Genomic DNA, 26512 nt, shown 5'->3' with positions numbered 1-26512 from the left:
GGGCCAGGTACTACCTGATATCCAGGTGAAGTGAGGTAAGCAGGATCAAAGAAAATAAATGGAAACAGTAGATCATCTCTATCAGGGAGGTAAAGCTTCACAGCTTTGGTTGTGATCTTAAAGATTTAACTCTTTAAGAAAATACCTAAAAGTGCAAAAGCTGCCACCATGTCCCACACTTCCAGAAGCTTTAATAAGATCATTAAGGACCTCGGGGCTGTCTGTTAAGGTGTCCGCATAGGTGTTTCATCACTGGAAGGGTTTGTCAATGTCTTAGCCCATCTTAACCCATTTAGAAAGCAATTTCCTGTGAGCAGGGGGGATCTTTCCTCTTGAGAAAGATCTGTGGGCATAAAAGGTTAGTGTTTCTGTAATTCCACACCATGCAGTGTACCAGAGCTGCTAATGAGAAGCAGATGAATATTTGCCTTAGGTTTAACAGCTCAAAATAAGATGAGTAAATTGCAGGAATAAGGCAGAAATATCTGCTTAAGTGGGCAATGTTACAGTAAGCATGGAGAAAGTTTGCTTTGAGGATTAGTGGAATAAGTGTAGTCAAATAATGTGCAGTTTTCTCCCCGAATAAATGCTTACTTTGTCTTTGCAGATTTGTAGAATATATACACCGTGTGTGTGTGTTAGTAAGTTCAGACAGTCTGAAGGCTCAGTTGGGAGAAGTTCTTGGTAAAGCAAAGACCTGCTCAAGTTTAAGCTTTGGACAGCTTAGGACATAGTTAATTGAACGCTGTGAAGTAACTGGGGAGAACGCTTCCCATTTTAGTCATTTTGGTTCTTTCTGTCTGCAGTCCTCTCCCTGAACCTCCGTCTTCTAGGGCTCCAAAGTCCTGGCCATTACAAATGATGAATTGTGCTACAGTTAAGCTAGAAGTAGGACGAATTGATCAAAGTGTCAGGTGCCCCCTGTGATGTTCAGGTCTCCACGAAGAAGGCAGTGAAGAAGGAGCTGTCAAAAAGTTTCTTGTACCACAGTGGTTGTAGATAAATGTTTACCTGCCACTTAACACGTTGTGTCAGACTCACAGTGTGTCCTTACTAGCCTACATAAGAACAAGTACCTCATGATCTTGGGATTTGATGTAGTTATAGAGGCTGCAAGTTGTTCAACATATTGTTCTGCAGGTCCACAGGAGATGAAACCCGTGCTCCCCCTTTTTAACCAGCGAGCTCGCTATCTGAGGTGTAGTGCTGCAATTTGAGATAAGCACTACTTGGCGCAGCTTTGGTTTTGTTCTGATAAAGCTGGTCTAATTAAGCTTGATTTAATCAGGATTGCTTTTAAGCACAGCACACAGTTGGAACAGATACTTTGATTTAAAAGTAGCCCTTGGGAAGAACTTGAGGAAGAAAGAGAAGGAATGAGATAGAGAGTAAAATTAGTGAGTACGACTGAAGAGATGCTTTTTTAAAATTAGCACAAGACATGCTTCTATTCTTAGTTGTACTGTCTTCTTTTACTTCCATGAATGAGTGCAGGTGGGATGGTTTATTGCTGAAGGACAATAACAAAAAACATGCACAGGTCTCACTCGCTTCCTCAAATTATTTGTGTACCAATCCATGTTACTATGTTTTGTTCATAAATTCAATTTGCCTGAGTGTTGTGTACACACAAATAACGGAAGATTGATCATCCTAGGAGTTGGGAAAGTCTCCACTTATTTTTGAATATTTCCCTTCGTCTAAGCGCAGTGCAGAAATAAGATGCCTGGACCCTGATGGTAAACACCGGGAAAGAGCTAGTTCACTCATATGCGCAAAAGAATTGATGACCGAGTCTTCAGCTCCACAATAACTCACCCTAATGATCCTAGTTTAAAATAATGTCTGTTCTGGACCAGAAAGATAAAAATGGTGCCCCTCTGACTCATTAGTATCAGGGCGTAAAGATAGATGACCCAGATATAGAACCTAAGCCTCTTTCTGAACCCAGTTTCCATTGAGTGGTGTACTGCATGTGCACAGTATGTCCGCGACTAATCATAGTCTTGGCCTTATGGACATTTTAAGTGTCTTCTACCTGTCCTGGCTGCCTCCGCTCCTCCACACAACAGCGGGAGTGGTGGACAAGGGGAATGTTTTTCGAAGGCCAGTCCCTGTGTCATTGACTAAACAAGACAGAGCGCTCGGGTATTGAGCGACTCCACACTAAATCTTTGTAAAGAGCACTTAGCTCCCCTGCGTTAGCCACAGAAAGAATATCTGTCAATGACCATCACTGGATGCTTTCATCCTGAGGCTCCTCTAAACTCTAAACTAAACTCTTAAGTGTATTTTCCTCCTCCCCAGCTGTTTACTGAAAAAAAGGCAGGCTTCGGTGACAGGCCTCTGTCTCAATGCTCTTGCACTTGCAGGGATTGTTTATCGCTTATTCAGGAATAAAGCACTCTTTTATTGTGACCTGTAGTCAGAGAGCACCCACAACACGATGCCTAAAATTAGAGCCAGTGTGTCATACAAGTGTGTCTGTAGTTATTATGCACTTTACTGTGATAATGTACGAGCTGTAACAGAACATTTGTGCTTCTCTTATGTGCTTTCTTCCAGAGGGAGACGAAACCGGCGTGATGGATTCCCTGATGGAGGCTCTGCAGTCAGGGGCCGCCTTCCGTGATCGGCGAAAACGGACGCCACGCAACGGTAAGACAGACTGCCGACTGACAAAATACTGTATTTAGGTGCCATTGTGCACTTTTTGTTGTTTCTGTCAGTTTCACTCGTCTGCAGAAAAACACTCGTCCCTTTAAGTTGGTAATAGCTTTCTTGCAACACTGCTGTCTATCATTTAAATTAAACGTTCCTGTGAAAGCGCCGTTCGTTCACCGCCTGTACCTGTGTGTGACTGTTTCAAGGATTCATTACACAGATACGCGTTGATACATGTAGAAACATATGTACATATAAACAGGGGGCACAGGAAAAAAAGGGACGCATGTGTCCTAGTGTAGGTCATTAGAAATTTATTGCTCCTTTCCCATTCATGAAGCACTTAACAGTAGGGCCGAGGCTGATTTAGAGAAATCCTGGTGCTAATGTATTCCATTCTGCCATGATGAATAGGCCGTGCCCAGAGGAGTACCACCTAGTCGGGGCGCAAGGGTCAATTGATATGCAAGTCAGAGCTCTGCAGAAGAGTCACAGGTGCTGCTGTCTTCACACTGGCAATCATATTAGAAAAAAAGAAAGAAGAAAAAAGACAGTTGGCTGGCGTGGATGATTGTGCTGTAGATGTTGAAGAAGTAACACAAGGATATATTTTAAAGGCAGACCAGAAATTGTTTTGTTTATATGTAAAAAGTACATTTTAGGTTGTTTTTCCCAATATTTACATTTACAGACATATTTGCAAATAAACTAATATTTGGTGCATGATTTATGATATACTGTAATTGAATTAGAATTATCAATAGGATATTAAATATTGTTAGGTAAGTTTCGGATCATTCTTGTAATACAAAAGATGCAGTTCTGTCGCATTTCGTCTCCCCTCAATCCAACATGCAAAGACGCACTCTCCAGAAAGTGCGTTTTCCTTTTGTACAGTCGATTGAAACCTCCTGCAGAGGTCATTAAATGAACAGTAAACACAACAATGGCTGAACAAACAGGAGAGCAGAACAGCTGGAGTTTGTTTTTAGCCTAACACGACCTGTAGCTGCACTTCCTCTTTCTTGCATGCATAGCATTGCCTTTCAGATTATCATGCAGGTTAGTTGTTGGATGAGTGCTCTACTTTAGTCGTGTCTGTCGGTGGTAGATATGAGCAGCTGTCCCTGCAGTGTAAAAAGATGTCAAAATTAAAGTCATCAAAGAAAACAAAAACTGCAGTCTGGAAATAGACAAATTGCACTTGTAAGTGTTTAAAATTAGGTTCGAGGTTAGATTTTAAATTGTAAAAATGAATTTGCATATAATGCCAATGTCATCGCGTTATTTTTGACCATGGGTCTGTGTTTCCTGTGTTCTGATGATTAGTTTTATTTACATATTTATTTTTGCTCATACTAAATAGGCATAAAAATCAGTAACACTCTACCTATGTGACCCAGTGCCTCTCTAACCGTCCCTCTGGATCATCCACAAGTTATATAAGTGAAACAATTGTGTGTGCATCTTTTATAAAAGAGCAGAAGATTATATACAGTATATACTCTCATAATATATTATAAGAGTAGAAATATATATAATGACAAATTAGACATTACTTTTGAGTGCACATTTGATTTAGATTAGGGTCAGTTATACTAGAATTTGCCTTGACAGAGTTATTCTAGTGTTTTACAGCTCAATCATTCATCCTCTCAGTCAACTGTTTTATACATCAGAGAAGAGGCTGAAACCTGTAGCAGCTGACACTGGCTGATGGGCACGGTGCACCCTGGACAGGTCACCAGTCCATCACAGAGAGACTGTAGGAGACAGCCAGAGCACGGGGACAGCATGCTTTCTCCACACAGGCTGAGGTTTAAAGCTACAGTAAAAAAAATCGTACTATTTTTTAACTACGTTTTCCACATATAACAGACTGTATAACAACAAACAAACACACCCACACTTTCTTCTTGTCTCAACAGCTATAATACTGCTCATCATTCTATAAACAAAACCTCCTCCATTCTTTGCCTGTAACGTTTTCATTCCATATTTCTGTTCTGGGGTTTGTTGTGAGCTGGTGTCTGAATGTTTGGGCAGGTGTGTTAGCAAACCTAAAGGATTTTTTGCCAGACTATGGGAGTTCTTCTGCCAATATCTGAAATGTGTCACTTCTGATGCATTTTTGTCTGTTTCCCTTTTTCTTCATTTTTGCCTTCTCTATCTTCTTTTCTTTCTTTCCTTTTTCCCCCCCAAACATTGTTACAGGTGATCAAAGCCCTACCAGTCCAGCCCCGTGGTGGTCGGGTGCTAATTATGGTAACAGAACTCTAGGTGTGTGTATTTAACTATCATTTTAACCCAAATACCACCTTTCCTCTTGCTGCACTTTTCCTGGCTGCATACCTTGCACATCCTTCCTGTTAAACACTCAAGCTTAGCTGGTCTACAACATGCAGAGTCCTGTGCTGAGCATTTAACCGAGAAAAGATTGAAACTGTCTGAGTTAGAAGAGTTGCTGTATGCCAAAAAAAGCTATGAGACCTTTGTAACTAAATGATTGCTTTCACCAAAAACATGTTTCAAAATGAAATAAAAATCACAGGACCTATAAGAGAATATCATTTGCAAAGTCACATCAAGTGCATAAAATATCGAAATACAATGTTATTTATATTATTGTTATTTATACACCATTTTTGCACCAGCATAGGTGCACATGGATGATCTGATATCGTCGTGTTGGTGTTGTTCCCAGATCATCATGAAAATGTTGTTCCAGGTTCAACATTGCAAGTGACCAATCACATTATTGTGACGTTATTCTTTTGCGCACCAACCCATTCGTGCATTTATGAAAATCCAATGTTGCAAGGACAATATCAATTCTGCTTAGCGTTTATTAAAGGGTTAGGGTTAGGGTCCGTTGATCGGCAGACAGAGGCGGTTTCTCGCAGCTTAAGTACAGTTTTTTGTTTTACGCCGTTTTTTCCCGAAGTCGCAAAAGTATGACATCACAACATTCTGATTGGTCACTTGCAATGTTGATCCTGGAGCAACCTTTAGTATGATGATCTGGGAACAACACCAACACGACGATATCAGATCGTGCAGGTACACATATCCCTAAGAAGTACAATATCAGCCCCAGTGTTTTCGGACATGAATTGACAAAAACCTGTTCTATGTATATTAGAAGTAGAGATTAGAACCAAGACTTGCAAATAAACGAATCTCAGATAGAATCGGTAATTTAAAAAATACAGAAAATATTCTGTCATTCATAAGAATGTAAAAGTTGGAGCATATTTTCTTACTGGAATTCGTATTGTGTGATAAAAGGATCACATGAAACCATGCAGGAGTAGAGTAGAACATTGAACTGGACATTAATGATTTTAATGCTGGGTGACAGCGTGAATCTTACGCTCTGTCTTCAGAATCATATGTAATTACATGACTTGGCCTTGCATTAGCACCTCGATCCTTAATGTTAAACCTTGTGAGATTAGTGCAACCCCTAAAAGGAAGTTGTCTCAGCACAGTTCCTGTCTTATGGAGCAGCTACAGTTGTCATCTAATTTCTGTGCTCTTCCTAAAAGCCTGTTGTCACAGCATGATAGCACTTCCTGTCTTCTAGTGATGTTGAGCTAATATTCTGATGGAGAGGTCTGTGGACCTCAGTGCTTTGGTCACTCACAAGGTTTTTGTGTATCACACCTACTTTTCCCCGTATGTTTGGTAAATGTCCGCAGTAGCACACAGTGTCCTTCTAAAGGATTCTTGCTTTTTATGCTATGCAGGCTCCCTGTATTTTTGTTGTTATTGCTGCATGTCCAAGAACCTGATATTGTGCTTGTGGATGTATCTTAAAGGTGTCATGTTGCACTTTTTGTATGCTGGTTTGTTTGTTTTTTGTTCTTTAATCACACATATCCAACAGTTATTTTGATGTAACCTCTAAGTGGACATCTAAAGAGGTGAAAAGGTTTATATATGCCAAGTTAACACTTGGCAGTGACAGATGTTTTTAAAGATCTTTAAACTCTTATATGGGAACAACCTAATGGTTATATTTAAGGTGTGAAAAGAACCTATTACATAAAGTTAGGCTGGGCTCTGTGCACAACGACAGCTGTGAGTGTTTTTAAACCTGCTGTCCAGAGTGGAAATACAGATTGGTAATACTAGAGCGCTCATATTAGCGCCACTATGTCTAATACTTCCAAGAACATTTAGTTGACAAAGGTTTTATTTGTCTCTATGTTGCATGAATTGATTTGGAATTTCAGAGTTTCTACAAGCCTGGCAGGGCTGTAGAAACCTAACCTTGTTCATTTTATTGTGAAAGCCACTTGGCCATGTGGCCTGTGGTACTGAATAATGATGTTGTCACAAGCATGTCCCATATGAGTCATTTCTTTAAAATATATTAGAGTCTTGTTTATGACAGAGGGTCAGAAGACGGATGAGAGTGGCACATTGTTGTAGCTTCATCAATGCTACTATACAAGCATTGTGCTGAACTCCCTCTATAAACATAGAAGTCAGTATAAAAGCACTTGTGAAAGTATTTTCCTTGTAACTAAATGTTTTTGCTGGAGTGATGCAGTGCTTTGAAGCGGTAAAATAGTCACCTTTTTTTCGTTGAATTGCGATTTAACAAAACAGATTTCACAGCCGATGAATGCAGAGATGTCTGCATTCAGTCTGACTTACAGTGAAAGCTTCATGAATATCATCCTTGGTCACTGACGCTTATGAAAAAATAAAGTGTTGCTAAAACTGACTGTTTGGACTTTCAAAAGCAAAGAATTTTCACTAAAACCATCACCACAACTCTTAACATCGATTATATGATTTGCCAAATTTGAAAGGACATAAGCAACGTCATAGTGGGATAAACCTTCACTGAGGACATCCATCTTAACTACTACTTCCTTAGCTACCAACACTGCAAATACCCAAAGGTGAAACTTCTGACACCACTGCACAATATGAAATAATATGTGACCAGTGAGATCACATAATTACAAAACTAGATACTGCCCATCTTTATTTAAAACTATTTCGTTCGCCTTGATTAACCTCCTGTTAATTTCATATTTTGTGCCCATAAATTGTTTTCTTATTTTTGGGGAAGTAACCAGGATGACACTTTTCTTTATGATGGATTTTGCGTCATTACGGTAAATCCCCACCCTCCCACCAAGCGCACGCCACTGTGAAACTACTAGAATGCATTGTTAACTGACAGCTCCCTGTTTATTTATATGAAGCCCCATCCTGGTTTGATAAAGTGCTGCGTGGAGTCTCTATTCTCAGGTGATAAGAGGGGAACATTTGTTTCTAAATGTAATCAGTTGCTATGCAAAATAAGGATCCCTTGTCTCATCTAATGAAAGAGAACAATGTGTCCATATTGTGTAACAACGTGTCTGCTTGTCTTTGGGTTGCTATTTCAGCATGTCAGGTGGGGAACTGGGGGTGTTTTTGTTTGTTTGTTTTACGTACTACAATATTTTTGCAGTACGTCAAGAATGGCAACATATTCTTCGGGTCAGTGAAGCAGTATTATTTGTGTTTATGCGTAAATGTGGTTTCTGTCTGGCTCAGGGATGACAATTCAGTCCTGAATTTTCTGTTAGAAAAGGTTCTCAGAACAGTTAAAGCAGATATTGTGGCAAATCTATTCAATCCTGCTTGTCATGTCTGTTGTAATCTCATGCTTTAAAGCTTGATTAACCTCCTGTCATCCTTAAGCGAGCAGTGTGTGTGAGAGAGACTCCGTTAGTCATACAAGAATCTTCACTTGCGTTGAAAGAAGTTCATTTAAACCCAGCATGCTGTTCTTTGTCGTCCTTTAGGCTAAACCATACTTCAGCAGACTACCTCAAGTGTCAGGCTGAGCACAATTCTCGCCGCCGTCAGTCTTAATTACACCCAATTCCAGAAGCATTTCCTATTTCCTTGTCTCCACTTTGTGTAAGATGGAAAATCTAACCCGCGAGGCCATACTCATGTGTTATGCAATTACACCAGCCATTCCTAATTCAACACACAGAAAGTGGATGGATTGATGGAGGCCAGGGAAACAATGTTGCTGTTTTGGAGTTCAGGCTCATTTCAGGAAGTTAATTTCTGAAGGTTGCTTTTCCTTTTTGGGGTGTATTGTAGCTTTTTTTTGCTGTAGTGTAATTTAAAATTAAGTTTTACTAAAAAGATATAAGTTACCATACACCTTTTTTATCTCTTATCCCCTTTCTTGTGAGACAGTTACCTGGGATTCTGGCAGGAGATTGGTGGGTAGAGAGCAGGAGCCTCTCATACATCCTGGCTCATCGATTTTCGGTCAGGGATGAAAGCCACAGACTCAGTAGGTCTTTCATACTGGGGGGCATCCCAAAAGACACATCAATCAGATTTCAAAGAGATCCAAGCCCATCTTATTTATTTACCGCCTTTTCAATGTCATTACAATCCCAAACCACGGCCTCTCTCCTTTCCTTTGTCTGCCCGAGTCTCCTGCTTCACCTTCACAGGTCAGTCCATCAAAAGTTCCCTCCTCTGTTCTGTATAGTAAGTCTCTTAAGGACTTACTTGACAGCGAACAGAGAATGATCATCTTATTTCCATTAAGAAACAGAGATGCAATGATATAAAGCTCGTCGGAGTTACGGAGTTTCAGCCTAACAGTCTAATCCCTCGAAGCCCAGCAGTTAATTCAGCCGGCCAGGCCAGAGAGTGAGCTCCTTGTATGTTTAATGAAGATTAAATTATCTATTTTCTCTCATGAAATTTTTATGGCAGAAAGGGGATGAATCTGCAAAAAAGAAGGCAAATAAAAAGTCCAAAGGAAAGTGCCTTTAAGATGAGGTTGGTAAAGGATATTCCAGTTTCCACCTTCGTGACATAAATGATTGCTAATGCATATTACGCCTCTGTTTGCAGACAATCGCAATATGTTCAGGCTGGCAGCTGTTTTCTCATCTTTCCCCTGATCTGGGAGAAAGTCAGCCATTTGTTTCTTAAATTACATCACAGGAAGTGATAGTGATCGTAATTCCCTTAGCAATTAATTTGCTCACACATATGTTGTACTCATCGTGTTATCTCCCGGTGTTGTCTCTCAACCTCTCTGGCAGTTGTTCTCCTCGGCTGTTTCGCACACACACATTCAAACATGTGTGACATATCTGATAGGGACTATTGCTGTAGGGTGCCTCTGAGTTGAGGGCCAAAGCTCTTTGCCTCCACAAGCTCCTGGCCTCCACTTTAGGGTGTTGATAGATGTTATTCATTGGGGCAGCCCTAGAGGCGATCCTAAAGGAAGTGGAGCTAACATGATTTGAGGCAAAGAGGCCCAGAAGGTGTTGGTGCCTCATACTGCAACGTGGATGGTTTAGTAGATGTGAGATATCAATAGAGCAGATGAGAGAAGAGTTCTGTGGAGACGCACGGCTTGAAATCTATCACCTGTTTCTCATAGATAAGGATATTTATCAGCAGCCAAACAGAAAAGGCAGATGGAAAGGAAGTGAGGCGTGGACAGCCACTCTCGTCCTAGGACTTGGACAAAGCCATTGTCCGTCCTTTTGACCCACAGGGCATTTCTGTACACCTGATCATTTTTCACCCTCAACAGAAAACCCATCACGGAAATATAGATGAAGATTTTATGTACCATTTGAGTACCCTTGGCACATAACTGATTTGTTGCTCGACTCTGCCAAGAGAGGATGTAAAGTAAGTGAAGTGTGACATAGAGCATTTGAGAAGATAAATCAAATCTTAATAATGGCCTTCTCTTTGGACACCAGGGGTCTCTCGCCCCTGCCTCTGCTCTTAAGTACCATCTAACCCCTTTGCTGTTTGAATCACACGAAAGCTACCTGCTTGGCTACAAGGTATCAACAGGGGGCTGTTCGACTGCCCTTTGGATGCCATTATCCCCTTTTACAGCTCCCTGTTTGAAAAGACTTACCTTTGGAAGTTTGCTTCCGTCCCCTATGGATGTGCTTTTCCTTTCCTTTTTTTCCCTGAAATAAAGTCAGTGATCAAGAGGCCTGAGAGCTCTTAACACTTATGTCCAGTATCGTCTTTCTTAATTAGAACAAGGTGTTGTTGAAGAGCTTCGCTCTCCTGCCTAGTGGATCATCAATGAACAACTGCAGAGGGCAAATCTGTGCTAATTTATCATATTCAATAACATCCTAGAGCGTTTGCAGTGGGATGTGTGATTTCCTTGCTCACTTTCCAAATAATATTGGCTTTCAAGTATGTGGGCAGTTAGGAAAGGTCACCCTAAGTGTAAATTGTCAATACTGGATCAATTTTGGAGGGCAAATGTGCTTTGGAGGCCCCGTAATGGAAAGTTTTATCTTATTTTTACCCAAGGCACATTCACACAATAAGATTGATGCCATTCATTGTTTGATGTATTCCTAATAGACCTATAAAGTTGCACAGCTTAAAGCCAAAGGAATGCCTGTGAAAGCCAAATATAGGGGTGGCAATTGGACCATCCCACTAGCTGAAAAATTGCCCTCATATAATTCCAGTGGAATCTCATCCAACCTTATGCTTAGAGCTGAGGGATGGGAAACTTGTTTCGGATGAATTAAACCTTATTTATTGTTCATTAGGCATGCAGCAGGGCCAACCGATGATCAGCTAGAGAACAAATAATGTGCAGTGGAATAAGATCTCGTATGGTTATGGCTTCCCTTGACAATAAGACACGGTGCCAGAATCAAATGCTTCCTCCTCGCCTGTCATTTTTTAAAAAAGTCCTTAATATGATGTGGCTATTATTAAAGCGGAAGACATAATGTCCAGACGGATGTTTGCATTTGATCTGTCAGCCACTATCTACAATCTGTCAGACAGAATGAGAATGTTTTACTTTCGCATGTGAAGGCTTGATGTGGTGTTGAGTAACATGGCGGTAAAGGAAAAGAGTGAGTGATACGAGCAATTCCTATGAATGCAGATAAAGAGAGAATGGTTAATGCTCCATTTGACAGGACGCACCAATAAAGGTATTGCAGGGAAGAAGGATATTAAAGAAATCACATGCTCTCAGCTTGACATTGCTTTCCTGCTTTATTCTTCACATAATAGTGTTACAAGCTAAATTTAACATGTTTTTCAGTAAGGTTAATTATGTCACAGCTCGCCTTTCTGGAGTGCAAAAAGGTGTTCCATCGTTCTAACAATTAGAAGATGGCGAGTTTGATGTTCTGTATTTTTAGATAATAAAGAGTATTGGATAATTAGTTCACTTACACTTCTGTTTTCCTTCCTGTGGAATAAAACTCTGTAATCAACACTTATGTTAGTTATTTAACCCTTTAAAGCCGGTCAGAGCTGCACGCTCCGTTTTGCGTAACCATTTTTAAATCCCTGTAGCTCTGCAACCACGTGAGCTAGCGCAATAATTTTTTTTGCACATGAAACCGGAGGAGTTGTACTTACATCTTATGCCATCAGCTTGTCCTCGGTCACAGTTTCCTTCCACATATAGTTTTGCAAAAACTGCATAAAAAGCACTTGCAGCAACAAAAACATAATATTCCAGAAACACGCTTTGCCGATCCGATCAGCGGTTTGTAACACTTCCTACATCCATCAGCACGAACTATCGCATGTCCGCCCGAAACCGGAAGTGGCGTCATTTTGCGGAAATGTAGTTTTTTACCATCAAGGCCTCATGAGCCTATACTGGTGTTTTTAAAAGTTATCTTTGACTTTATGACTTTCTGTGTGGTTTCTGGGATGCTTAGGACTCATATTGCACTGCTGGAAATAGTTTATTTTGATGCATATGCTGCTTTTTTGTAAATTTGCATTATAATATTTATTTTCGTTTTTCCTTCAGTATATAAAAATTGGTGTATTTCAAAAATAAAACTATGAAGACACTCAAAATAAATTTCCTGTGGTGGGAAACTATTTTGTGCAACTTTTTTGTATTTACAGTTTTGAGGGATAAGCCTCTTAAATTTCTCTAACTAGAAATATATGTTAAAAAAACAAAAACGATTTTCAATTTTTTTGTAGTTTATTGCACTTTTTTGCAATTTATTTAATTAGTATGCACTTAATGCAGACATATTATTAAAATTTAGGCTATAATGGTTGTATTGATGTATAGCAACTTGAAATGCTCCCAAAAATGGCTCTACAGCATGTAAAAATATAATATAAGCTCTGGCAGACTTGGTTCTATGGTAGGTCTTAAAGAGTTAACACACAAATAGCAAAAAACAAAACTAAACGTTTGCATTCTGAAAGCAGTAAAAAAAAACATGATGACAAAACCAACTGAAATATAATACAGTAAGAATAAGAATAAGAGCCTTTCGTGTGTTGCAAATGAGTCAGACAAATTATTTTTGAAACTGTTAACAGCACCTGTGCGTAGACCCTTCAGTTAACAGTAAGGGCTGTTTCAGAACTGTGGCAACTACAGTAACCCCATCGCACCATTAGTAGGACGTGCATACTTTCACTAACAAGGTGTTTTGCTTGCTTAAAAGGATGTATCCAGTCGACCATTTCTTGGGTGTGGTAATTGTTATGCAGTGGTTAAGACACATTAAATGAAAAGTAATGGTCCTTATCATAATACTTTCTCAAGAGCAAATGCACTCAGCTGATCAGTCAGTTCCTATTTAAATGAGATAACACAAGTTAACATTAAGCACAAAGAGAGGTAAATAGCAGAGTGGGAACACAAAGAGGTGTGGAGAAGAAATAGAAAAGGAAGCCATCTGTGGAATGGATGGAGTAGGTGTACCGCGCAATGAAGGAAAAATGCTTCTATGGTATTAGAGTGTAGTATAACGTTAAAGAAAGCAAAGAGACTGAGCGAGTTAAATGACAGCACAAAGCTGAAAACGCATACCAACACAAACAAAAATGCAGTGCAATCAGCACTAATGCTTCCTACACTCAGAGGATCCCACCAGTCGAGCATGATCGTGCTTGACATGGTTCCATCACTAATGCTGACTGATGCCCGTTTTCCAGGCTCTTCACATTTATTTATTTATCTGTTTATTTGTGTCAACTTTATTTATTGATGGGCCTAAAGATGGCAGACCTCCATTTGTTCATATAGGAACGTTAAGGCATTTACACATGAACGAACCGATGACTGTGAAAGGACAGAGTTCCCTTTTTTTATTTAGATTCCAGCAGCAGAAATAGCTATTCGTCTCTGGTAATGGAAAAGTGATATGCCCCATTTAGTTACTTAGCACTAATCCCAGTGGTTTAGCTGCTTCTCTATCTTTTTTCCTTCTATCGTTCATTCTTTTGACTTCTATTTGGTTAGTGTCTGATGGACGGATTTGAGTGGGGTCAAATTACTCCCTTGCCTGTGTGATTTTCTTCCACTGTATTAGTGGCAGCACTCTCAGCCACAGTGCATGCATGCAGCACATTGCTGTTGTCGTTGACCAAAAAGTACCCATGAGGGTTTTAAAGGCATGCACTTTTTGAAATCACACTGTTCACATAACCTGCATTTAAAGTTGCTTCCATCTGGTTTTCCTTTTATTTATTTATTTTTAGTTTGTTGTCAGATTTTAATAAGACGCCCTCTGATTTGTGATCTTGATGATACAATTAAAGTGTAATGAGTGCAAATATAGTTGATGTTTATTCTCGCAATGACATATTTGCTGTTGCGAGCTACTGCGAGAACACTGATGGTTAAATACCCACAGGTGTACAATTTGAAATAATTTATAATAATAATTATTTCATACGGAGTCCCGCAGGGGACATGGGAGAGAGAAAAAATTAAGACGGACTTTTGCGAGATCTCGCAAAACTAACTCGGGATCTTGCAAAAGTTTTGCGAGATCTCGCAAAACTAACTCGGGATCTCGCAAGACTTTTGCGAGATCTCGCAAACGTTTTAGCCGCATTCTTCGGACGCTGGCTCGAAGCCGACCGGGAGGTCGAGGCACGATGTGCCGGGAAAGCGGCGTTCCTCCCGGCTGTAGTAGGTCTCGACCTCCCGTTAGCTCGAAGCGTCACAGGCTCGCTCCCACAGGACCACCCATTAGCTTCGAGCTAACGGGTGGTCGAGACCTCCCGTTAGCTTCGAGCTAACGGGAAGAATGCGGCTAAAACTTTTGCGAGTTTGTTTTGCGAGATCTCGCAAAAGCTTTGCGAGATCCCGAGTTTGTTTTGCGAGATCTCGCAAAAGTTTTGCGAGATCCCGTGTTTGTTCTCGCAAAAGTCCGTCTTAATTTTTTTTTCTCCCATGTCCCCTCCTGGGCTCCGTAATTTCATAATAATTATAATAATTATAATAATTATAATAAATAAATAAGCCAGTATAGTTGCCCAGAGGTCTTCCAGCAGACATTTGGTCATTCTTGTGGTGGAGCTAAAGTATTCATGATCATTAAATTTCTAGAAAGTGCTTATTTTTATGTAGTATTTTGAGATTTTCAAAAATAAACTTGTAAAATATAAACAGAGAATTAGCTGTTTTATAGTTGTGATAACGAGTAATAGAATTAAAGGAGAACTAAACGGGGATGGAGAAGAGTGGTCTGATTTCAGACTGAGAAAACAGATTCGATTATTAGCAGTATTAATGGGATGGAAGAGACGATAAAACAAAAGTGAGCAATGAGTGTTTTGCTATGCATCTTTTGGTTGTGTAGCAATTACGTCCCTCTGAAGACAAGAGAACTTGTCACACATTTTTACACATGACCAAAATGTTATAAGGAGCTACCACGCTCCCTCTTCAGCAGTGGCTGATTGGCATCTGCGTGCTTACAAAGACAGGGATCCTACCCAACTGACTCTGTGAGTTTATCTGAATTTATCCAAAGCAGTTGCTGTGCTGAGAAGGAGGGGTGGAAATAAACAAGAAGGAAACACAACAGCTTGGTATTCATGAATTCCATAAATTACAATGTTACTCCCCTAAGAGATGAGTAATATGTCAAGTTTAAAAATAGACAGTTTGCCACAGTACAGACCCTCTGCCTCCAGTAGATGAGGATTAAGCAAATACATGTTAAAGGGTAGAGTTGGAAGGGAGTGGAGTGCATATATATATAGATAGATAGATATTAGTCATTGGGTTTTTCTTGTTAACGACATAACCTGAGAAGCATAGGGGTCATTAGTTGAGTGCTAGTAGAGGTTGCAGAGTTTCTAGCATCTCCACCCTGAAGGCAGTGCCCACTAAGAAAAGGGTGAGGCTGCACACTGCATTATCTCAACTGTTATTTTTTACTCTCCTACTCCAGATGAGCTTATTCCAGTGGCTCAGGTCACTGTTGCCCCAGGGCAGATCATGGCGGATGGGAGCTGTGATGTTCCTTAAGATTTCCGACAAGAAAAGAGTGTGTGTCTGGGCGTGTGTCTATACGTTTGATCTCTTTGTGTGTGTACTTTGTTTTTGGTTGGTTGTGTGTGCTTTGTGGGAATGTTCACTGAAGCAGTTGACCTGATTTCTGCGTCACAGGCTCGCTCCCACAGGTTCACTTTTTAAGGAAAAGTGATGTCAGTCTGAAAACTTGAACCACAAATACGTTGCCTAAATCACATGAAACACACTGTCCGAGGTGTCCGAATGAACTGGCATCAGCATTGTGTTGTACAGCTCACATACTGTGTATATAGATTAGTATAATGTCCTGGCTAAATATAGTATAATATTATTGATAATAGGGATGCAACGATACCAATTTTTTCAAATGGATACGATACCGATACTTGGATCTGAGTACTTGCCGATACAGAGTACAAAAACCGATACTTCTACCACACACACACACACCAATACAATTAATTGGAAGACAGGTTTTATTATATTCCCTGCCGATAAAAAAATAAAATCTTAATAAAAAACATTTTGCTTAGCCTAGCTACAGCAGCCTCCAGTTTCTCTTTTTTATCTGGAGCTGCCAGTCTCACTCGTCTAACCCTGTGCCTGTTTAGCGCGGGATGTCCCCCTAGTGGCCAATCTAAAAAACTACAACAGAAATGACAAGCCACCCTCTGATTAATGAAATAAGTTGGTATCGGTTCATGGTATCGGTTAACTTTTATGAGTATGAGTACACACACATTTTACAGTATCGGCCCCGATACCCGATACCCGATACCAGTATCGGTATCGGTGCAATCCTAATTGATATAGCATGTTAAACTACTTATGGTCCACGTTATTAAAGTCTTCTACATGGAAGGGCTCTGATAGCACCATTAATATGTTTACATGGTGACTGTCTGAGTAATTGATTTTTCTTTTGCCAATTGTCAAAGTTTTATGACCGTCAATATGGGCTGAAGAAGCTACTTTCCTTTTTTCACTGGTTTAGCTGCTGAATAGATGGTTCCTGCTTATAAACCTTGAATAATTGAATAGGGGAATCAGTCAATGAGCGAGGGAGAGGCACAAGGTCTTGATGGCTTGATGGCCAAGATGACAGCTTGTGAAATAGAAAGACAGCAGACAGATTAGCCAATGCGTCATATTGTCCCGCTGCTATGTGTACACTGTGCTCTCTCAACTCTATTTTTCCCTCTTACTCTTGCTGTTCCTCTTTCTTAGCCCATTACACTCCTTACATTGACTCTTTTTTCCTGTTTCACTGTCACTCCTACCTCTTTACACTTCTTTTAAACCACCATTTTTACCTGTCAGCTTTGTGTTTTTGCTGTCCTTCTCTACCACCCCAGTGCCTTGTTTTCTTTGGATGGTTCACTTTTCCTTGCATCCTTTCTCTATCCATCCCAATGACCTTGTGTCACTCCAGGCAGAATTATTACTCTTGGATGGAACATCGGCTCAGTGGCGCCATACTCCGCTTTCTCCACCCGCGTTATCCGTTTATGGAGTATCCCCTTTTGTGGTGAGCCATCTTCCTATAGCCCAGTAATGATAGGAGTCTTGGTGACCCTGTGCATTTGCAGTGTAATACAAGACTCTCATGTCCATTACATTAATTCCTACACATCACTGCTGCCATGCCTCTCAGTATTTGGTTACATTGCGGGCGTTCTCTTTCCTGCATCTCCTATCTGTGGCCACAATCGCTTTGCCCAGGAAGGTGAGAAAGGTAATTGAAAAACGTTTTATACAGAATTGGATGAGATGTTTTTAGTCCAAAAAAAAAATCTCAAAAACATAATCTGACGAGTCTGTTTGTGTTTTGTTACTCAAGTGGATGAAAAATGTTTTCAGATCAAATAAATTGAAGCCAAGTGCCCTCCACCCCCGCACTATCCCTCTGTTGTCAGTCATCTCTTTTCATAATAGGGAAGCAGGCCGCTACCATAATTGCTTTGATGGTCCAGCCTGAACAAATCACTTCTGGGCATAAAGAGAGGCCTTGGAGATGGCAGCCAGAGAGAAAAGGTGCGAATGAATTAAAGCACTTTGCGTTCCTCTGGGGCATGTGGCCCAGATTTTTCTTCAAAGAAAAAAAAATATAAGGAAAGGAGGAAGGAGTGTGGGGGTGGGGTGTGCCTCTTTCCTCCTAGAATAAATGGCAGTAAAAGCAATAATGCACATCCAGCCTCCATTATGCCAAACTGGAGAGCTCTATCAGGGAAGACACAAAAGCACTGACATAGTTAACTGGCAGGTGGAGAAAGGAGGATTTCACTGGAAATAATCTGATTTTGAACGGGGCTTCCATCTATGGGAGAACCTCTGGTCAGACCTTTTGTGAGGGAACAAAAGTTTGGCCCTTTGGAAGCAAAGCTTTGAATGTTTCAGAAGAGTTGGGTGAATGGGCCATGTGGATGTCCCAAGGCCCAGGGTGCTGTGAATTGCAACAGGGGCAGACATCAGACAGGGCCTTGTGCATCACCATCCCGCATCAGTTGAACCTGATGAGAGCCAAGTGCCTTTTTTTCTTCCTCTGCTCCATTATGTGCTTAAACCTTGAACCAAACATAAAGGTTTTACTTTTTTTGCTTCTAGTAGTCACTTATATTATTGGAACTGTATTCATTTGGCTGACAATCAGAGGAATGTGTACATACCCACTGAAGAGACCAGAAGAAACTGCAGGGCATGATCTGTAGCTGAGCTGACATGGGTGCCAGAATAGACTGAAAATGTATCTGAATATTTGTCTATATCTCAAAGCTGTACATATCTCAGATTCTTTTAAAACTGTGTGTTTCTGCAAAACAAAAGTCTGGTGGATGACTAACTGATGTGCAGGCAATTCAGTCATTTTCATTATTTTATTTTGAAGCTGAGTTGGGGGTGGATAGATGGTAGGCAGCTAAGGGGAATCTGCTGTTTTCAGTAAAAGTTTAATTATGACTACACACTGCACAGGGTGAGTTGTCATGACTGTGACACAAAAGCAGTGGGGCCATTTGACTAATCCTCCTACAACTCTACAAAACCTCCAGGGGTCACAAGCCCCAAAACAAGTCTCCACGGGTGTCTGCAACATCATTCTTTTCCAATGGATTGTTTTTTTTGAAATTCAGGGTACAGCACGCCCCTTGTTAGTTCCACCCTGATCCTTTTTCTTTCTTTTTAAGTCATCCTAACAGCCCAGTCTGCATCCCCCAGTTTCTTGCTATGAAACCAAACATTCAACGGCCTTTTGGAGGGTGCAGCTTTTGTTTGTGGTCGACAGCCCATTACAATCTTTCAGAGCTGCAGGTGCAACACTTTTGCAAAGGAATTACTGGTTCACAAAAATGCAAACAATTGATTGCATCAAATAGATAACACTTACAACTGAGGATGTCAAATAGTTGTGTGTTAAGTGCATTGAAATACCAAAGATAATGAAAGTGGTATATTTTGCTTAAAAAGAGCATTTTGAGAGAAAATAAGCATCAATCTCCCCTCGTCTATATCTTTGGTCTGTCTTCACTATCAGTTTCCACATTATCCTATAAGAATATATAATTTTGTATAATTTCTTTTAAAAAAAAACTAATTTTGCTGCTTTATTGTTCACCTTGTCAGCTTGAGTTAAGCACATTCATCTTCTCCACTCATCTGATATATTTCGTTAGCAGAAATGAGGTTGAATACATCCACACACAGCAAGGACAAACCATTACCAGCAACAACCAGCTAATTAAGGAGTCTGTCTGACTTGATACTTGCCAAGAAGTGCGCATTGGGTTCGTAGCCATGTATCCAACCATGTGTTTCAGGGAAATGTCTAAGGCATTATTTTTGCCCTCCCTCCATCCATAATTAACCTCCCCCATTTATAATTCAGATGTGTTCTTCACACATCTTCTGGTGATATGACATTATTGCAGTGGCTAAACAGACACCGAGGTGCCTCGAGTGCACGGGCATGTGTGTGTCTTTGTGTCTGCGTGACACACTTTAGACTGGCAAAGCTCCACCCCAGCCACAAGTGCAAAGCAGAAAACAAAGCTGCTCTTGCGGCCGTTCTTTGTCTTATTAAAATTGTCAGTTTAATGAGAGGTTTTATCATTTTAGTTTATTTCCACATGGTGCATGGCATGTAGAGCAAAGTGCATGAATTTAATGTACACTAATAACCTGTCAGCAACAGGTTATTACAGGACAATCAATTTATACGCTTTTGTCATATGCAGACAGTTTTTACCTTTGTAGCTATACATTTATGGGTTCATCACTAAAACATAGTTTAAATCATTAGTTATGTATGGTGAACAGGAAAAAAATGAATGCACTCTTGACGTGCTTTTCATAGAGTATCATGAATAATATGTTTGCCTTTTGAAGGACAGAAGGAAGGAGAGTCACTGTGTAAAGAAAGGAAAAGGAAGTCATAAAAAGAAGGAAGGAAGGAAGGAAGGGATGCATGATGGCATCAGATGATGCAGAAAGGTCATGAGAGAGAAGAGCAGCGACTTAGACAGAAAGGGACAGAGAAGAAGTAGGCATGCCATTGCCAAAGCAGCACTCAATATTGTGTCCAGTCCTGAAGGATGTGACATATTTCTCCAGTCTTTGTTGGCCATTTTAATCAGCTTACATATGTCCTGGATGGAAATTGAATTTGTCTGGAAGAGAGGGAGATACTTTTTGGCTCTACCGCTTGAATCTGTATGTGTGTCTATGCCTGTGCGCCTGCTTGTGATCGCCTGCGAGTCTTTTTGTGCATGTGCATGTGTGTGTGCAGGCATTGTGCGCATAGAGCCGACCAATTCATAACAGCAATGGATTGTGTTTCTCCCATACATCATTGTCAATGCTGCTCACCTCAGCAGTGCCAGCTTATTTAATGGCCAGGACCTGAACTCAGAGTGCACAAAGGACCCCCACGCCCCTTTTCTATCTGTTTGCCCCCTGGCATTTAGAGGAGTGTGTTTTGTGTTTGTTAGATGTGTGAAATAGATGATTTTTCTCATTTTGTTTCATTTTTCGTGACACGGGATATTTAGAAGTAGCACCTGGGATTCGGCACATTGCAAATACTAGATATACACACACACACACACACACACACACACATATATATATATATATATATATATATATATATATATTAGGGGTGCAACAATACTCGTATCGATATTGAACCATTCGATACAGTGCTTTCGGTTTGGTACGCATATGTATCAAACAATACAAAATTTTTAATTTATTTTATCAACTTTTCTTCTGACGGTGCTGTCTGTGTTGAGCGCTCAGTGGATCTGCGCTCGACAGTGCAGCCTAGGCGGAGTAGTCGAACGCAGATTCACTGAGCGCAGCGCAAGCTAGCAAGACAGAAGCTAAGCTAGTTGCAACATGGCAAATTGAACCTCCCCCACCCTCATTCAGATCTGGCGTTTGGAACTATTTTGGTTTTCATGTGACGTATGACCCTGAAGGTAAGCGCGTCATGGACAAAAGTAAAACAGTATGTTGGATGTGCCAGCAATGCTCAATTACATGGGTGGGAACTAGTGCGTTAGCGCAGTTAGCTCGTTAACGTGTTGGCCGTCCAGCCCCACGCACGGGGCGATCCGCGGTAGCTCGTTAACGGAGATTTGCCGTGTTGTGGCGTTAACATAATTTCAGATTAACGCTGACAGCACTAGTGGGAACACAACGAATATGACTGCACATTTACTCCGACATCATCCTCGTGCAAAGACAAGTGGAAGCAGACAAAAACAACAAGCACGCATGCTACAAACTTTACCCGAGTCATTTAGACAGCCGTTAGCACATGATTCTCCTTATGGGGACCTGATATGTTTAATATGCTGCTGAGAATATAGCCCAGAAGAAGCGTATAGTAGAGCTTTTATTTTGGAAAGAGACATTTCTCTGTAATAAACTCTCTTTTCCAAAGATGAGGGATTTCTCGATGAGAGAGATTTATTTTTTTATTACATTAAATTTAAAACTTTAAAAACTGTTCTTTTGAGTTAAAATATATATTTATAATTTTAATAAATGACAAATTAAAAAGGCATGAACATTTTTTTTGTATTGAAAAAATATCAAACCGTGACACCAAAGTATCGAACCGAACCGTGAATTTTGTGTATCGTTGCACCCCTAATATATATATATATATATATATATATATATATATATATATATATATATATATATATATATATATATATATATATATATATCCAGTTGGGGTTGTGGAAGATTGCACCCAACTTCATCTTGAATTTAATATGACTGCTGTATATGAAGGCACACTCCATTAATCTGTACGCCTACTAGGGTTCTGAACAGTTTGTCTGGCACAGACTTCCCTCTGAGGAGTTCATCCCTCAAAAGATCACCATTTTATGGATAGCATCTTTTTTATGAATTTGAGCCAGAGCAGTCTTTTTTTCAGCAGTTGTGATTGATCACAAATATCACACAGCATGCTTCTGACTTGCAGTAGAGATTTTAAATAGGGAAGTCTTGTGCCTTTGAACTGTCCTGGAGTGAGTCAAGCATCCTCTGAAAGGCAAGGCCAAGATTACTAACTCTTTTCTACTATGCACTCGTGTCCTGTCTTTTTGTTCATGGAAGTAGGGCATGTCAGTGGGAAAAAGGGCAAGATATAGCGTGGAAAGAAGCATCCTGCAGAGAACTTCCTGCTTTGTGATAAAAAGAAAGAGAGATCTATCACACAACAATATCACATCCAGATGTGAGCTACTTGCAAGTATCCTTATACCATTTTTTTTGCGCTTTTGCCAGCACACTCGGTTCCACCCTGCTGCCATATTAGCATAACCTCCAGAGTAGGTCACAGTTGCTCACAAATAACTAAATACAGTACACACTCTTTTTAGGTCACTTCATTTGCATGGGGGTGGTGTTTTTGGGGTGGAGGTTATAAGGTATTCTTGATTCAGATGCAAATGGGACAGTTATCAGCAGCCAGGACCTGATGAATAATGGGATGTACAAAACACACGGCCCTGCATAAGGAAATGAAAGAGTGCCTCTTTTCTGCTCCACTGATTTCATTATAGACACTATTATTGGCTTAGAATGGCAACATCTATTATCTAGAGTCAGAATGTGACCGTTTTTTTGATGCAGACCGTCTTTTACTCTGTCAACTGTCATCAAATATAGCTGCCCCAGATAGGTCAACAGGCAAAATGTGTAGAATGTGAGCCTTGAGGCAGTGGTCACAGGGAAATGTTGATGTATTTCTAGCCTTTGGATGGTGCTCTGTCCTCATGATGGTCACCCATGAAGCCAGTCTTTGCTTTCAGTATGTTGTTTTACAGTTAGCAGGTTCATAAAGTTCATAAAGGATATTTTAAAGAGCTATACGTGTACATGTATACATGTAAATATATTTAAAGCTACCTTGTGGTGTAACAATGTTTCATTGTGTTCTCACAGCTGAGAAAGAGACAAGCTACAATGTGTTGTTATACTAACATATATCAGGTGTCACACCTGCCAAATGGAAGACCCTTATATGGCCTTTATCACGGGCACAGAATAGTTTTGAGTGGAGGATCTAAAAAGAAAGGAGACTGTGTGGCAGATGGCAAGAAAACAGGAGGGTTGGCTGCAAATAAGCCTAACAGTGGAATGCTGCAACAAGGTTATTTTCCTTTTTAAATGCTACACAATAAAGACATAATGAAAATGTAAGGATCTTCAGCTTTTCCACAGGATCCGTGCATTTTCATTATGTTTTCATTTTTGAGCGCTTGAAAGGGAAGAACCACAACATCGCTGGGGCTTATTTTAGTTTATGATGAAGTGCCTAAGTTGCAGTTTAAATTCTGTCATACCCCAAAGGTTATTAAGTACAGAAACAAAATGATACTTGTTTATATTGCGCTGTATTCAAAATTGTGTCGGTAATGCAGCTCCAACCCTGAAAAATCTGTGAAACAAGAGAAGGAAGCGATTTTTTCAATGCTGACTCAGTCTCAAAATTCCCCCTTCTGCTTCATATTTAGTATAAAAATGCTTCCAATCTGCCTTTTTACATAATTATTCCCAGATCAGTCAGAGCACAATACATACTGGTACTTTGTAAAAACCAAAATCTTGGCAGTGGCCTGAGGATTTCTAAGAACCCTTGTATTAGATAAGAAACAAAAGGTACATCTTGGACAGTCTTGCCATCCTATATCCTAAATGACTCTCTTGCTGCCACAAAAGCATGTGATCACAATACACCTCCAGTCTAATCCCTAAATTACCCCACAACGATTGCTATCTGTCTTGCAAAAATTGTGTAAGCTGGCAAGGTGGCAGAGGAACAAAGTGGATAACAATATCTTTGCCAGCCACGGCATAGGACAGACACTTTTATCGGCGGGGCCCTGCATGTTGTGAAGTTAAGCAAATTGGTTCTGCTTTCTGCGAGGCGCAGTGTACTTTAGGTACCTTATAAAAGGGTTTATGATGCCTCTTGCCAAGCGAGTAGAAACATTCTTTTCTTCACAAAAATATCTGGCTTTGGTTAGATTATGTCTGTTTCTATTCCTGTGCTTGGTGTGTTGGGGCTCAATTTGCCAGGCCCTTCACCTCTCAAAGCTTAGCCTTAATCTGCATTTAACGGAGGCCTGGAAAAGCCAGGAATGATTATCACAATGTTATATGCTCAGAAGGATTTATTTAATAATTTGTTGAAATGTATTTGACTCCTTTCAATATGTCATCTGGATGACAGAGTCAGAGGTTATGTTAATTTTTCTTAAGAGGATAAATAAATAATAGAGAGAGACAACAGATAATTTTAGTATCTGAGGATTTCCCATTAAGTTGACTTTGTTTTATGTTTTTCTGGTTAATTTGCATGCACGATTGGTTGGGTTTGTAGGACAGTTTGATATAAATTGGGTATAACTCGGCGGAACAATAGCTGTTCATCATAGGTGACCTACAAAATGGGAGTGCTTCTATATTTTTTGCTAAGGGATCAATTTTTTGAATTTCAAAACAAATCATGTTGCATTGTATGTTTGATTTTAAAATGTTTTATTTGCTGTGACGTGCAGAAATTGAGTTTGCAGTACATTAATTACTGTCCTGTTTAAATCCCTGTTTACATCCTTTTTTCGTTTGCCAGCATATTCAGGGAACCTTCAGGGCACCTTCTCTTTCACATACACGCGTTGACACAGGCAGACACACCATCCCCTTTACTCTCCTGGTCCTGTATATAGTGCAGCTGATTGGATGAATACGTTGTGCCATCCCATATGGTGGGCTGTCCTGCTGGATCTGATCACGCTGGTGAATGAAGAAGCCCATGAGTCACCGCCGGTTTGTTCTGCCGCACTTGCCACGCTTGGCTGTCGCATACCTCCCTCACTCGCTGCGTCCGTTCTGCCAGCCAACAGACACCGTGCCTTTTAAACTCTCTCGCCTTGTCGTTCACTGTCTCCCTTTCTCATGCACATCATAAATGCAGTCTCTCGCATGCCCCCTCGTCCTCTTTTTTCTTCCTCTGTCACTCTCTTTCTCCCTCCCTTTCTTTCGTTTCTCTCTACCTCCCCAGATGAGAAGTCTGTGTGCTGTTCTCTGACAGTCTAAACGTCAGTATGTTCCCCAAGCTCTGCACTTCCTTCACAGTCAGTACCAACATCATTGTCATTTATAAACATTTTATGCAAGCTCTGTAGGGTAATGGCTAATTTCTCCCACCACACGGCTCTTCATTAAAAGTTGATTTTCTGTCAAAATGTATCCCAGTCAAATTACGTGCAGCTACTTGGACAACTTTCGTTTTAACGCAGCGTGTGCATGGACGATGATCAGCAAAGATGCTCATTTGGTTGAAAACCAAAAGTTTAGTGAAGATAATCTGATTAAATATGCGACAAAGCAGAGAGAGAGATGACTCCACATAGGTAAACAATACGCTGAGAGATTGAGGGGAGGATCTTTAAAACACAATTTCATTATCTCCTTAAATCAGGACACCTCATTACCATGACTAATACTATGGCCACGTATCAAAGAACATAATACAGCCTGATAGCATCATCACCTTTAGTGCTCCGCATAAAGACTCAGCTGAATAGGGCATTGATGAGAGCCTGTGCATCTCCAGATGGGTTTTGGAAGGTTATTTAGCATTGGAATGTGACTTTTAAGCAGAGATGGGCAGTACTACTATTACTATTACTGTAATCCGATTACTTTTTTCAAGTAACGAGTAAAGTAAGGGATTACTATTGCAAAAACAGTAATTAGATTACCGTTACTTTCCCGTAGGAACGCTGCGTTACTGCGTTACTAAAACCGTGATTTTTTTTGCGAGAATGTCTCATGACAGTGACGTAAGCGAGTGCGACGTTCGTGACAACAGCTGTGTGCAGATCAACAATGGATCATATATCGAGTGCAGAGAGAGTATGAGCGTGCAGCGTTTAAAGCGTGGAAGTACTGACCTTACTTTGAGTTTGATTCCATAAAAAGTGACAAAAACATTAGTGTCCGTTGTGC

The 26512-nt window shown here is 40.3% G+C and overlaps 1 protein-coding gene across 9 annotated transcripts in view; it reads left to right on the top strand.

The window, feature by feature from the left end:
* The window catches only part of diaph2 (diaphanous-related formin 2), a 421028-nt gene that overhangs the window by 363404 nt on the left and 31112 nt on the right, over nucleotides 1–26512 (top strand). For 6 of the 9 annotated variants that reach the window (XM_085130728.1, XM_085130725.1, XM_085130720.1 and 3 more), the window contains 2 exons: nucleotides 2566–2658; nucleotides 4879–4944. In XM_085130728.1, coding sequence (XP_084986854.1) covers nucleotides 2566–2658; nucleotides 4879–4944 — 159 coding nt within the window. Of the gene's footprint in view, nucleotides 1–2565; nucleotides 2659–4878; nucleotides 5324–5724 lie in introns of all 9 variants that reach the window. The other 3 variants (XR_014868698.1, XM_085130755.1, XM_085130777.1) reach the window with 3 other exon arrangements.

The sequence above is a fragment of the Neolamprologus multifasciatus genome, chromosome 2 (assembly GCF_963576455.1).
Source record: "Neolamprologus multifasciatus chromosome 2, fNeoMul1.2, whole genome shotgun sequence".
In the NCBI taxonomy this organism is placed as follows: Eukaryota; Metazoa; Chordata; class Actinopteri; order Cichliformes; family Cichlidae; genus Neolamprologus; species Neolamprologus multifasciatus.
The sequence above is the reverse complement of the archived record's forward strand: the minus strand, read 5'-3'. Positions and strand labels throughout refer to the sequence as shown.